Raw genomic sequence first — 14171 nt, forward strand, 5'->3', positions numbered from 1 at the left:
GCAAACCACTGCTTTGCAAGTACACTGTGGCCTCTAAGGTCTTGATTATGCAACAGACTGTTGCAGGCAGCAGAGAGAGGTGCTGGCTTGAAAGTGAACTCAATGCAAACTCTATTATACATGGTAACAGTCACGGAAAGAATGATCATAGTTCGCTGTCTAGATAGCAGTCCTACTCTGTGTCCTAGTCCTTCCTCCAGACTGCTCTAGTTCCCCATGACACCTAACCAGTAATCTCCCTGCTAAAGAGACTACCCTAGCTTGCTGCTAGGCAGAACAGCAGCGGCTATACAGAACCGTTAAACCAATTGTGTGCTAGAAACACTACATGACACACTAGTGTTTTTTGAACAGAGAGAGATAAACGGCACCTCTTCTATGGTGGTATCAGAGATCCCATAGCACCCGATATGAAGGTCGTTCATTCTGGAGTCCAGAGTATGGAGGAGAGATAGGTAGGCATCTGATATCTCGGCACTGAATGGCGGCAGCATGTACACCAGCTCCCCGCCCACATCCTCCTTCAGATATGCCTCTGGGATGTGGGACTGGATCACACCCGTCACCTCCTCCGAGTTGCACTGTCCAACATTCTCTCGATTCGGGAACTGGAAGCCAAAGCAGAAGACTCTTATCTACTGGACACCTTGGAAGCCAAACTACATCTGTGCATCATTGGACATAAGGAAATAGGTGTCTTTGTAACACAATGATGCGGAATATCACTCTACATACTCAACCTCCAAGAAACTCCTTCTGGGATGAAACTGAAGTTGCCAACATCTGCAGAGGGTTACTGCCCGATACGAAAATATTCGCCCCCACTGTCTACCTAATCATTTGAATCACCTACTAGGAATATTCTTCCCCATCCTAAAGGTTGTCAGTGTGTCGAGAATGATCATCGGGGTCAACGGTTTTTGAGATCCTCCCAAAAAAATACACGTTTGGGTCTCAGGAGCAAAAGCTTTCTCCTTTGCAGTTTATTAGCTGGTATTAGAGTATGTTCATGTTGGACACAACTTGACATAACTTGACAAAATACAAAGGTGGAAAAGCAGCTTTCATGAAAAATACCAGCGTTGCAAAATACCAGCAAAGATAGGATTTTAATAGAATGATCAGCAAGGTTGTTTCTATCGTGAGAATGATCTAATATAATGATTTATTTATTGTGTTCTGTAGTCAATTGGTGCTATGAGCAAATATATTTCTATTTCTTATCCTATTTATTTTGGTTATAAAATTTTTATCACGCTGTAACAGACCTCTAAAGCACTTGGCTCACAAGAGATCTGTCCGTTCAAGGTCATTCTGGATACCGGAGATGTGCAGAATGGATACAAATGAGATTATTAATTGGTTTGTAAAACCCATGCATTTAGCATGCAGTTTCCGACTCTCAGTAGCCGAGTTTCCATGGAAGAGAAGCAGCATGTCTGTATCAAATTGGTTGGCCTTGGATTTCTCCCGTGTGTTCATTAACTTACGCTCCCAGCATTCATCATAAAGATTATGGGGGCTGTTCAGTAAAGTTTAGAAGCAGCCACATTTGCTAGTGCCACTTATCACACGTTACATATGCGAGACGCATCAGTATTCTCTGAATCCTGCTTCTATTCCATGTCCTTGTGACACAGGCATGTCTAGAATGCTAAAAGAGGGGGAAATCTTCTGATGTTCAAGAGCCTGCTTGGTTCACGCTATTGGTCAGATAAGCTGTATAATACCTGTTTTGTTTTAATCATAATGTAAGGACCAAACAGAGTTACCAATCTCTTTTGTTTAGAATGCTGGGTGGGATTGTTTAAGGTATTCGCTGATACAACAGTAAAAAAGAATGAATAGCATCCAGCCCTATGGGGGAAACACAGGGCTAATAAACATTAAAGAGGCAATCCAAGCCGGCAAATTATTTTGCGATTTTGACTTAAAAAATAAATAAAATAAAAATGAATATATATATATATATATATATATATATATATATATATATATATATATATATAATTGAAGCAGGGGGTATCCGGAGCTGAACCCCATTAGTCCCTTTTAGATGTTTACCATCTTGACCTTACCACTGTCTTTAGCCACCGTAAAACCTTACATGCTATTCTTTAATACTTCATTCGTTAGCCTCCTACCAGCATTTTCCAATTCCCCTTCTGTATTTGTCTCCTCTACCTCTTCTGGTGTCTGTTTCACCTGCTACCCATTCAATTAAGAGGACTCCTCAATATTTCTTTCCATCTGTAGTACATAACCCAGGGCTGGCTTGGAGTTGGTATCATCGATGCAAGAGCACTGACCCACACGCATGCAGAGGCCCCGCGCTCTCCCCCGAGACCCCACCTGTGAAACAGGAGCAGCGGCGACAACGACAGAGGGAGCCCACCCAGGCAGCAATCACGGAAACCGGTCCTGACTTCCGGTAGGACCCAACTTCTGTGTTATGCGCCCCCCCGAGTGGGTTCCCTCCAGTGCCGCTACAACCACCCCACCTGTAAGGCTCTGGGCAGCAGAAGAGGCCCCCGCACTCACAGCTTGCACCCTGTCCCCACGATTTTCGAAGCCGGTCTTGACATAACCCTTTGTCCAATTGAAATCACTTTCCTTGTGTCGTCGGCAGAACACGTATCTAACCTTTTTGGTGAGTGTTAGGTGATAGCCACTTCCAAACGTCTCTTTAAGGAAAAGAGGGGTCCCGCTGCACCTCAAACCTCCGTGTTCAAGGAATGCAATTCGGTCACTCAGAATCTCCGCCTCGTCCAGGTGATGAGTGGACAGAATTATTGTTTTATCTGAAACAAAATAACATCTTTGTATTTATCATTCACATATGGCTAGAAAATGGATAGAAGTGTGCTCAGAAACAAATAGTGCCTCTCCCAGAATGATATGATTAATTTGGACAAATTATATAAAAAAATTTTGGGGGGGAAAGATGTGAATAAATACAGCTAGTAAAATTGATGGCTCAAGGCATCAAGATAAGACAAAAGTAATGAAGAAAATACCAGCGCAAAAATTCACAAATAGATTTTAGTTGGACATATAAAAATATACACAGTATTATTGAATAAGTAAAAAGCACATGAATAGTGCCATATAGAACATATAGTACACATATGGCTGTCTCAGGAGGCAGAGGAAGGACTAAGTCTGTCATGGTTATGAGATCAAATATTTTGAGGACGCTGGTCCATTTAATGGAAGGTTACCAACACACGTGATGATGAATAGCCATCAGGAGAAAAATTGTGATCTCTGGAGATAACCCATAGAGGATAGAATAGCAACCAATCACATGCCTAACTTAGATACAAAAAAGGACCACGTAGTGACTGACTCTGTTCCACAGGTGGACTTTTATTACAATTAGGTTTGTGTCTTGTTGTACGTTCCTTGTGCAGAAGAGTAGCTGAGTCAACTCTTCCCCCAACCTCTGCTCTTACCAAGCTTTGGAGTTTGCGATTGACCTGGGTAGGGGAGGACTAACCATGAGGGGAGTAAAGCGATTGTGATTTACTGAAAGTTCCTAAGTGAGTATTCTCAAAGTGCACAGTCACCTACACTTCCAAGAGTATCCAAAGATTATCGCAGAACAACGTCTCAGGATACCAGGTACAGCTGAAGCATGTGCAACTTTCTAGTTGCATGAGTAGCCACTGAATAATATTTTAATGCGTTTATGTATATCTGCCATTTCCCATTTCCTTAAGTAATATCACTATGCATCTATTGCTTACGATCTAACAATTCCATAGCACTCCATATTTTAAATGGGATATTAAACAACTTATGTGATACACATTACCCCCTATGCAGTGCACCGATGTGTGTTCCAGGCACCTAAAGCTGTCTTTTCCTCGTACCTTTCTTGTTTTTGGAAATAACTTCCCAGATGCTGCGTCTCGAGCATGGGTCCACCCCGGTGGTGGGTTCATCTAGGATGATAACCCTGGATCCACCAATCAGAGCTATGCAAATGGACAGCTTCCTCCTCATGCCACCCGATAAAGTCTTCACCGGCTTGTGGCGGTGGCTGTAAAGTTCCGTGTCTTTCATACCTCTGCAAACAAAAGTAACATGTTGCGATAGTTATAGGCAAACTAAGGGCTCTGTTCTTAAGGTACTGTACAACAACCTTAAGGCGGCTGTATTCACTGCAAGTCTGGAATTATTAAGGACGGGAAAAGGTGGTCTTCAACAAACTTCTGCTTTGTGAGACTACATGGAGATGGTTATGTTTCTCCGATTACTTCAACTGTCTGTGAGGTATGTTATAGGATGGAACAAGCCCACAGCCTCCAGCAGCATGATACTGACAAGGACAAATGCACAAACTCACACATATATATATATATATATATATATATATATATATATATATATATATATATATATATATATATATTCATACAATCGACTCCCAAAAATATTCAGCAGTGGTAAAAATGGGTTACATACCAACCACACGGAGGCAGCCCATTAATGGAGATTTGCATTTATATTGTGTTTTTCTGTGTATACAGCGTCTCAAAGTGCTCAACCAACATTTTACAATCAATACAAAAGCATCCAGTAGAAAAATGCGATGAGGTAGCAGTTTGCTATCTGCTATCATTTTTCTGACCCACTGATCAGAAAGTTCTCAACGGGAGAGATCTAGCTGTGTTGCACCCGCACCTACTGTCTGTAACTTGTGTAGTGAAATTAGTGGAGAGGAGTCAATGGAAGGGCCTAGACTGGTTCTGATTGGGGCCACTGTTGCACGTTAACACCTATTGACTTAAATGGGAGTTTCGAGGAGATAGTGCCCTGACCAGCACTATCACAGTTTGATGAATAAGCTTCTTAAAGTCTTAGCAATCATTAATACTGTCTCTAATAGTGGCACTTGGTTCCACTTTTATTTAACATTGAGGAGAAGCTTTTTTGACCCTAATTTGGGACGAGTTATACAATGTTAATACTTAGGAAGCAGAAAGGTAGAGAGGCTTCCGGAAGCAAATCAACTTATCGTTAAACAGAAAGTAGAACCATAAGTAGGTCTATAAAAAAAAATTGTGTTACTCAGGGGTTGTAAATAAAAAAAGTAGTACAGTACCATCACCCACTGTTTATTAGTGCTACATTGTATTATTATTATTTTATGCGCAATGAATTATGCAAAACAAGGTCTATATACTGTATGCCACTTCCCTACTTTTTATTCCCTGGCTTTTGATAGTTTTTGCTAACTTCTGCTTCTCGGGATGATGGCAGCACTGTTACTGCATGTACAGTACATGACTACAGCACAGGAAGTAATCAGCAGAAGGGAGCTAATATTCAGGGGCCAGGACGCAGTGTGCTCAGTGAAGGGCAGTTTAGGTGGATCTAATTAAATGATGGAAATAGTTTCCTTGGTGTGGGCACTCCTTTTGCCTCACTCTTCTCTGCCCATCTTACGTGCTGCCTGATACTCTTCTCTGCCCATCTTACGTGCTGCCTGAAACCCTTCTCTTACGTGCTGCCTGATACCCTTCTGTGCCCATCTTACGTGCTGCCTGATACCCTTCTGTGCCCATCTTACGTGCTGCCTGAAACCCTTCTGTTCCCTCTTACGTGCGGCCTGATACCCTTCTCTGCCCATCTTACGTGCTGCCTGATACCCTTCTCTGCCCATCTTACGTGCTGCCTGATACCCTTCTCTGCCCATCTTACGTGCTTCCTGATACCCTTCTCTGCCCATCTTACGTGCTGTCTGATACATTTCTCTGCCCATCTTACGTGCTGCCTGATACCCTTCTGTGCCCATCTTACGTGCTGCCTGATACCCTTCTCTGCCCATCTTACGTGCTGCCTGATACCCTTCTGTGCCCATCTTACGTGCTGCCTGATACCCTTCCCTACCCATCTTACGTGCTGCCTGATACCCTTCTCTGCCCATCTTACGTGCTGCCTGATACCCTTCTCTGCCCATCTTACGTGCTGCCTGATACCCTTCTGTGCCCATCTTTCGTGCTGCCTGATACCCTTCTCTGCCCATCTTACGTGCTGCCTGATACATTTCTCTGCCCATCTTACGTGCTGCCTGATACCCTTCTGTGCCCATCTTACGTGCTGCCTGATACCTTTCTTGCCCATCTTACGTGCTGCCTGATACCCTTCTGTGCCCATCTTACGTGCTGCCTGATACCCTTCTCTGCCCATCTTACGTGCTGCCTAATACCCTTCTCTGCCCATCTTACGTGCTGCCTGATACCCTTCTCTGCCCATCTTACGTGCTGCCTGATACCCTTCTCTGCCCATCTTACGCGCTGCCTGATACCCTTCTGTGCCCATCTTACGTGCTGCCTGATACCCTTCTCTGCCCATCTTACGTGCTGCCTGATACCCTTCTCTGCCCATCTTACGTGCTGCCTGATACCCTTCTCTGCCCATCTTACGTGCTGCCTGAAACCCTTCTGTGCCCATCTTACGTGCTGCCTGAAACCCTTCTGTGCCCATCTTACATGCTGCCTGATACCCTTCTCTGCCCATCTTACGCGCTGCCTGATACCCTTCTGTGCCCATCTTACGTGCTGCCTGATACCCTTCTGTGCCCTTCTTACGTGCTGCCTGATACCCTTCTCTGCCCATCTTACGTGCTGCCTGATACCCTTCTCTGCCCATCTTACGTGCTACCTGATACCCTTCTCTGCCCATCTTACGTGCTGCCTGATACCCTTCTGTGCCCTTCTTACGTGCTGCCTGATACCCTTCTGTGCCCATCTTACGTGCTGCCTGATACCCTTCTGTGCCCTTCTTACGTGCTCCCTGATACCCTTCTCTGCCCATCTTACGTGCTGCCTGATACCCTTCTCTGCCCATCTTACGTGCTGCCTGATACCCTTCTCTGCCCATCTTACGTGCTGCCTGATACCCTTCTGAGCCCATCTTACGTGCTGCCTGATACCTTTCTCTGCCCATCTTACGCGCTGCCTGATACCCTTCTGTGCCCATCTTACGTGCTGCCTGATACCCTTCTGTGCCCTTCTTACGTGCTGCCTGATACCCTTCTCTGCCCATCTTACGTGCTGCCTGATACCCTTCTCTGCCCATCTTACGTGCTGCCTGATACCCTTCTCTGCCCATCTTATGTGCTGCCTGAAACCCTTCTCTGCCCATCTTACATGCTGCCTGATACCCTTCTGTGCCCATCTTACGTGCTGCCTGATACCCTTCTCTGCCCATCTTACGTGGTTCCTGATACCCTTCTCTGCCCATCTTACGTGGTTCCTGATACCCTTCTCTGCCCATCTTACGTGCTGCCTGATACCCTTCTCTGCCCATCTTACGTGCGGCCTGATACCCTTCTCTGCCCATCTTACGTGCTGCCTGATACCTTTTCACTTCTTCGTGCAACTGTCTCCGGTTCCACTGTGGGGCCTTGATGGACCCGTATAACAGCAGGTGCTCCTTAGTGGTAAGGTGGTCAAACAGCACATCATACTGCATGCAGACCCCCATGTTCTTTCTGATGCTCTCCAAGTGGGTCCTGATATCCTCACCATACACATATATGGTTCCTGAAGAGGGGTTGAACAGCCCGGTTAGCATGGAACTGCAAAAAAAAAAAAGGCCAGAGTAAATGCATGAGCAGAGACAGGTCCCTCCCATCAGGTAACAAGGCACTTCACACTGAAGGTGTTTGGTTATGTTTCAGTTAGAAACCTTCACTTAGAAGGTGCTACATGGGTGAGTGCTTCTAACTTATTGCAGCTCTAGTATATGATGAGACTGAAGCTATGGGATATCCCAGCCTTCGTTCATAAAAACCCTTTCTTGGTCAAATGTAAATCAGTTCACTGCCAAATAGCAGAAAACTCCCAACATGCTTAAGAAAATGCTCCACCACTCGCCTGCTAAAGTGGCCTTGCTTTGTAGTGACTTGGGCCCCTGTGCCGGCGACGGGGTTAAGTACAGAGATAAAACTACGTGATGCAGCATGATGTAAAGGGGGTAGGACTGTTGTGGGTACTTCACAAAGCAGCTGATGTTGTGCTGAAAAGTCTGAGAGCGTCTGCTGTATGCATCAACCCATGAGCATGCAACCGATCGTAGCACTAGTATTCCCGCTGCACTTACAGGGTGGTGGTTTTGCCCGCTCCGTTGTGTCCCAGCAGCGCTGTGATGTGCCCATTATAGAAGTTTAGGTTCAGGTTCTGGACGGCCACTTTGGACTGGTAGGTCTTTGTTAAGCCATGGAGAGAGACCCCTGCAGTGAGGTCATTGGGCTCTGGCTCATTATTCGGAGAGAGGTTACTGTCCGCACCTGTAAAAGGTTTAGAGTTGAGCAGGGCTACGCACTGAGTTATTTCTTTGTGTTCGAAGCAGTAACACCCTCCATAGTCTGAACACAAAGCAGCACTGCGCTTCTTATAACAGAGGTATTATCATTTACAAGTCATTCAAAAATGTCATGTATGTATGTATATCTTTATTTATATAGCGCCCACAGCTGTACTCAATGCTTTACAGGAGAGACAATACAGTGCAGGGAATTATAATGCAATAAGTGCAAAAGGCTAAATCAGACAATAGGAAAGGGAAATCCCTGCCCCGGAGAGCTTACAATCTAATTGGTATGTTGGGAGACTCACAGTGACAGCGGGTGAGGGAGTAAGTGCAGTAGATGGCAGTACTTGGCCACAATGGTTGGTAGGAGCGACTGTGGGTGTGGGACAGTAGCCATCAGTCCAGGCTATTGAAACGCTTCATTTAAAGCAGAAATCCTGTGTTCCTTTTTAAAATAGGTTTGAAGCAGGGGGTTTCTGGAGCTGAACGGCATTCATTTCGGCTGCGGGGACCCCCTGCTTCCCGAGATACTTATCTCCGTAGTGGGTTCTAGCTCCAGCTGGAGTTGCCACCAGCACCCCTTATGGATGTAAGTATCTCAGGAAGCAGGCGGTCCCCGGAGCTGAAATTAATGTGGACCCCCTGCTCCCCACCTATTAAACATTAACAAGATGTTCTGCTCTTTGAAGAGGTGATTTTTAAGGTTTGTCTTAAAGGTGGGAAGAGAAGATGCTTGGCGTATAAAGGTGCTTGGCGTATAAAGGTGCTTGGCGTATAAAGGTGCTTGGCGTATAAAGGTGCTTGGCGTATAAAGGTGCTTGGCGTATAAAGGTGCTTGGCGTATAAAGGTGCTTGGCGTATAAAGGTGCTTGGCGTATAAAGGCTCTTGGCGTATAAAGGTGCTTGGCGTATAAAGGCGCTTCGCGTATAAAGGCGCTTGGCGTATAAAGGCGCTTGGCGTATAAAGGCGCTTGGCGTATAAAGGCGCTTCGCGTATAAAGGCGCTTGGCGTATAAAGGCGCTTGGCGTATAAAGGCGCTTGGCGTATAAAGGCGCTTGGCGTATAAAGGTGCTTGGTGACGTACAAATACTCTGAAGTTTCTGATCAATCACCAAGATTTAACCCCTTAAACAGGTCACTGACATTTGGGGTGTCTCCAAAATGAGATCATTGTGTCGTTACTGGATCAGAAATGGTGGCTGCATGAATGCCTTTTAAGTACAAGAGAGACAAGATTGTCCAACTTAGAATTATCACTGTTTACGCTTGTTGCATAGTTCTATGCTGAATGTGTGGACGTCCCTTCCAGCACTATAAGGGGCGAAGAAGACATTGTTGTACTTCCCGAGGTTGACACAAATATAAAAGAAAGTTACCCTTTTTCTGGGATGTGCCATGCGCCATGATATTACTGAACATTAGTCCACTGGGTTTCCGGGGGCACAAAGCTGCAAATCCACAGCATTCCAACCAGAAAGATGGCAGCACCGGGAAATACCAAACAACTCCGATGCCATATTTGCCTTAAAAAAAAAAAAAGAAAACATAAAAAAGAAAGATAAATCCCAATCATTATTTTATAGTTGACAAAAACTAGGCTGTAGCCTGTTGAAGATTTTGACTGACAATTTGTCTAGAAGCCCAACTTCTGAAGCAACTTTTATTGTTGAAGCCATCAAGATTTAGGAGAGTCCAAGACCCCACTCATTAGTAATGTAAAGAGCAGCATAACAAGACTTGAATATAAAGGGATTTTGGGAAGATGTGTATCTAAAAAAACAAGCACTGTGCTCAGCGTTTTGTTTGGGGGAGAGGGAGGGCGTGACCTTGATTCTTACCTGGGAAAACCATCTGAATGTACCAGCCAACAATGAAGTAAATCATGGAATCTATCAACAGGAGCCAGCATAACCAACCAAGAGAGAAGGAATCGTTGAGTATCGGCGATGAATACATGTTATGCCACTGGATCCCTGCAAAGACAGTATGAAGTTAACTATGTTATTTTTGTTATTGACAGTCTCCTTCTGGTCTTGGTGTCTTAAAGAGGTTGATATAGCTTAGCACCCGTTAGTGTATCGGGCCCGAAAAGTATCTTTTGATGAATCGCAGCCAGTAACATGCCCGGAAATGCCTCCAACTTCTAAATTAACAGAACAACTGGCAGTCTCAGCTAAAGCAGGAGCTTACCTTCCTCTTGTGATTCATAACGAACAATGAACTGACATCCATAACTCAGAGCCGTCGGAGAGAAGAGGCACTAAAAAAAGAAAAGCACAACAGATGAAACTAATTCGTTTGGAATGCTCGTTACCAGTACATTACAGAGGCAATCCAAGCAGGCGATTTATTTTTGCTCATTTTTTTTTAACATAGGATTGAAGCAGGGTGCTCCCGAAGCTGAACCCCATTAATTTCAGCTCTGGGGACACCCTGCTTCCCGGGATACTTGCCTCCGTAGGAGGTGCCAGGAAGCCGCTCCGCTTGGCTGGATAGGAAGCTGTAACGTCATCAGGTTTGGCTTCTTATTGGCCCGCGTGACGCGAGACCTTGAAAGTTTACCGAGATACCCTCTGGAGGTCTGTATCTCGGGAAGCAGGTGTTTCCCGGAGACACAGAAATGAATGGGGTTCAACCCCAGGGACCCCCTGCTTCAATACTATGTTAAAAAAAATAAGTTAAAAAAGCGTATTAATTGCTCCTCTAATAAGGCCACAGAGAACTGAATGCATTACATATTTTCAGGAACTGTTTATTCTGTATGTGTTTCCTAGACAGCATGCGTCTATTATGTCTTACTGAGGGCATGTCATTGTTTAACTTAGTCTTGATATCAGAATCCACCTGCAGCAGCTGACTTTACCTAACTCTCCCACTGTCCCGATGACCTGTATTCCATTGTGTGTTGGGCACCGTGACCAAACGCAAGTGATCAAGGTAAATTGAAAATAAAATGTCAAAAATTGTTAAGAATGATTTCATTTTTTTAAATAAAAATGTTGGTTAAAGGGACTGAAGCTTCGAACTAGAGGGGAACATTTATTAAAGGTCCAGTTTCCACCAGTATGGCCTATGTTGAAAGTAATGTTTTTTATTTTATTAGCAGCTACAAATACCACTTGTGAGCACATTCACATGTAGGGTTGCCAGGTGGCTTCTCCAAAAATACGGGACACACACACTTACACAGACATGCTCAAGACACACACACACAGACCTCTCTCTCCACTCCATTCTGTTTGCTCCTCTCCATGGCCCCACCCTCAGGCTCCTGATACATCCTCATGATTGGCTGCTGCTGGGTAATGCATCCAATCAGGATGGAGGAAGCTGCCCAACCCCCTAGCAACAGCCCATGCTCTCTCCTTGCTCGGGGAAATCCTGCGTCCCCCCTAAGCCGGTCAGGTCACTATGTCCAGAGGGATAATACCAGACACTTACATATCCAGTATTACCTCTAAGATTTTACTGGACACTGTTTATAAATACAAGACAGTCCGGTTCAATACTGGACACCTGGCAACCCTATTTCACATGTCTTAGACAGGTGTGCAACCCTGCTTTTCCCCATTATTCAACCACCCCAGTGTACATCTGCGTTGCCCCAAAGGCAGACAGCCTGATGGGGCTCCCCAAGAGCTGCTCCCCTCTGCACAGGACCAGCAGGCTAAGGGTTAACATTTGCTTGTACTTTGTGGAACGTCAACTCCACCCACTGGAATGTTAATGAGCCAAGAGGACACAAAGAACTTTTTCTTCACAGCTGCATTGAATTTCAACCACCACAGTGTACATCTGCGTTGCCCTAAAAGGTAGACAGCCTTTGGCGCAGCCAAAGGGTGTGAGCCGTTTGCTGCCGATCACTGATGTTAAAGTGATTTTAAAGCTGCTCTATTTCAATCTGAAACACACAAGTCCTTTATCCCCTGTACCCAATTTTCCAACTCTATCTGTCCATTAAATGTCTGTGAATTGACAGTATAAACCTATTCTTTTAATGTAACCATGTATTGTTATAATTCTGTGCCCAGGACATAGTTGAAAACGAGATGTATCTCTCAATGTATTACTTCCTGGTAAAACATTTTTATAAATAAATAAATAAAAATGATCTCCAAGCATACAGTGCTTCAATTGCTGCCAGGAATTCTGGGAAATAACATGTAAATTTGTTTTTAAAGGCCCAGCGCCTGCAGTAGAATGTTCACATGGCAACCACTGCTGTTTGTTCTGCTTTTTCCTTCTCCAGGAGGCAGCACAAAGCTGTTTTACATGCAGGCTACAAAGGCTAAAAGAAAAGCCTTACTTTAATCTTCTTACTGTAGATAAGGTTCTGTGAGATCTACTAATGTCACTAAGTGAGAGGGACTAAGCAGCTGAATTCATTTAGATTTGGGGCTCAATGTTAAGGAATAAAATAAACTGTTTAATCAGTGACCTAAGAAAAACAGACATTCTACTATATTGTGAAGAAATCTTTAAAAAAAAAGAAATAAACATGCAAGGGGAAGTGTCCCTTTAAAGCAGCAAAACCCCTTGCATCCTTTTTGGTTGTTTTTTTTAGTTCTAGAATTGGAGCAGGGGGTCTCCGGAGCTGGACTGTGTTCATTTCGGCTCTGAGGACCTCCTGCTTCCCGAGATACTTACCCCCCCCCCCCCCGTAGGGGAGCCGGTATCTGTCTTCAGGTGTCCAGGTCACGTGGGCCAATAGGAAGCAGCAACGGATGATGTCACAGCTTCCTATTGGCCCGCAAGACGCAGGAAATTTGAAGCCACCATTTCATTAGCCCCACAAGCTCCCCGTCTGCATAGATACCCGCACCCCCCTACGGAAGTAAGTATCTCGGGAAGCAGGGGGAACAATTAACACTGTTCAACCCCGGAGCCTCCCTGCTTTAAACCTAGAACTAAAAAAACAAACAAACGATAAACATGCAGTGCAAGGGGTTTTACTGCTTTAATGAGACTGTTAACTAATTATATTAAGAGAGCAGTCTCTGCAATAAGTCATGTCTGCTTGAAGGATGAGGCTTGAGGCCTGATTGTTATGCAATCACAAACTCACCAGCAGAGACTTTCCAGAGAAGGTCAAATAGTTCTCCTTGGAGGTCACCACAATGAATGGAAAGAAGGCGATGATGTAGATCAGGCTGCCGCTGAGTCCAGCCACATTGGTGTTGTGGAAGAAGACGCTGATGAGGTAGCTCATGGCGATCACCGAGAGGCTGTAATCCAGGAGGAAGAGGAAGAGGATGAAGCCGTCGCTGTTGGGTAGGATGCGGCCAAATTTCAGAATCAGGACGAGAATGCTAACGGTGATTATGACGAAGACCGTGCTCTCGATGAACCAAGCGAAAAAGTGGCTGCAAGAGTTTACTCCCATCATCTTCATGTACTGGGGGAAAAGGTAAAAGAAGAAATTAGACATTTTTTTGTAGATAACGTATCCAAACATGGCAAATGACTGTATCACAAAGTTCAGGTGGCGCTGCCATGCATTGCTTCATTATTTTTAGCTGAGTTGCTCTGTTAAGTATAATGACATTAGGGTCATATCCCAGCAAGAGCTCAGGTGGAGAGATGGTTTTCAGAATCTGGGTCACTTGGCTTATGGTTGCACACCCTCACCAGACTGGAAATGTGTTCCCCCAGGTTTTGATTTAAATTTCTTACTTTTTCTACAGTAGCTTGATGCTGGTTCTCCTTCAACTGTTTTTACTTTGTAGTGGGAGAACCCCAGGGTCAACTCCTTGTGACTATGAGCAACCTACTATAACTTACTGAGCCTCGCAGGCCACATTAGATTGTAAGCTCTTCAGGGCAGGCATTCCTTGCATCTTCCAAA

General features: G+C 44.8%; 1 protein-coding gene across 1 annotated transcript in view; it reads right to left on the minus strand.

Moving 5' to 3' along the window:
* Nucleotides 1-14171, minus strand: part of ABCA12 (ATP binding cassette subfamily A member 12) — a 159451-nt gene that overhangs the window by 50842 nt on the left and 94438 nt on the right. Inside the window, exons 29-37 of the mRNA XM_075607232.1 lie at nucleotides 13392-13721; nucleotides 10517-10586; nucleotides 10165-10299; nucleotides 9703-9849; nucleotides 8116-8302; nucleotides 7373-7591; nucleotides 3876-4072; nucleotides 2644-2801; nucleotides 372-608 (exon numbers count right to left, since the gene is read on the minus strand). Of these exons, the coding sequence (XP_075463347.1) occupies nucleotides 372-608; nucleotides 2644-2801; nucleotides 3876-4072; nucleotides 7373-7591; nucleotides 8116-8302; nucleotides 9703-9849; nucleotides 10165-10299; nucleotides 10517-10586; nucleotides 13392-13721 (1680 nt within the window). The remainder of the gene's footprint in view (nucleotides 1-371; nucleotides 609-2643; nucleotides 2802-3875; nucleotides 4073-7372; nucleotides 7592-8115; nucleotides 8303-9702; nucleotides 9850-10164; nucleotides 10300-10516; nucleotides 10587-13391; nucleotides 13722-14171) is intronic.

This window comes from Ascaphus truei, chromosome 7, assembly GCF_040206685.1.
Source record: "Ascaphus truei isolate aAscTru1 chromosome 7, aAscTru1.hap1, whole genome shotgun sequence".
In the NCBI taxonomy this organism is placed as follows: Eukaryota; Metazoa; Chordata; class Amphibia; order Anura; family Ascaphidae; genus Ascaphus; species Ascaphus truei.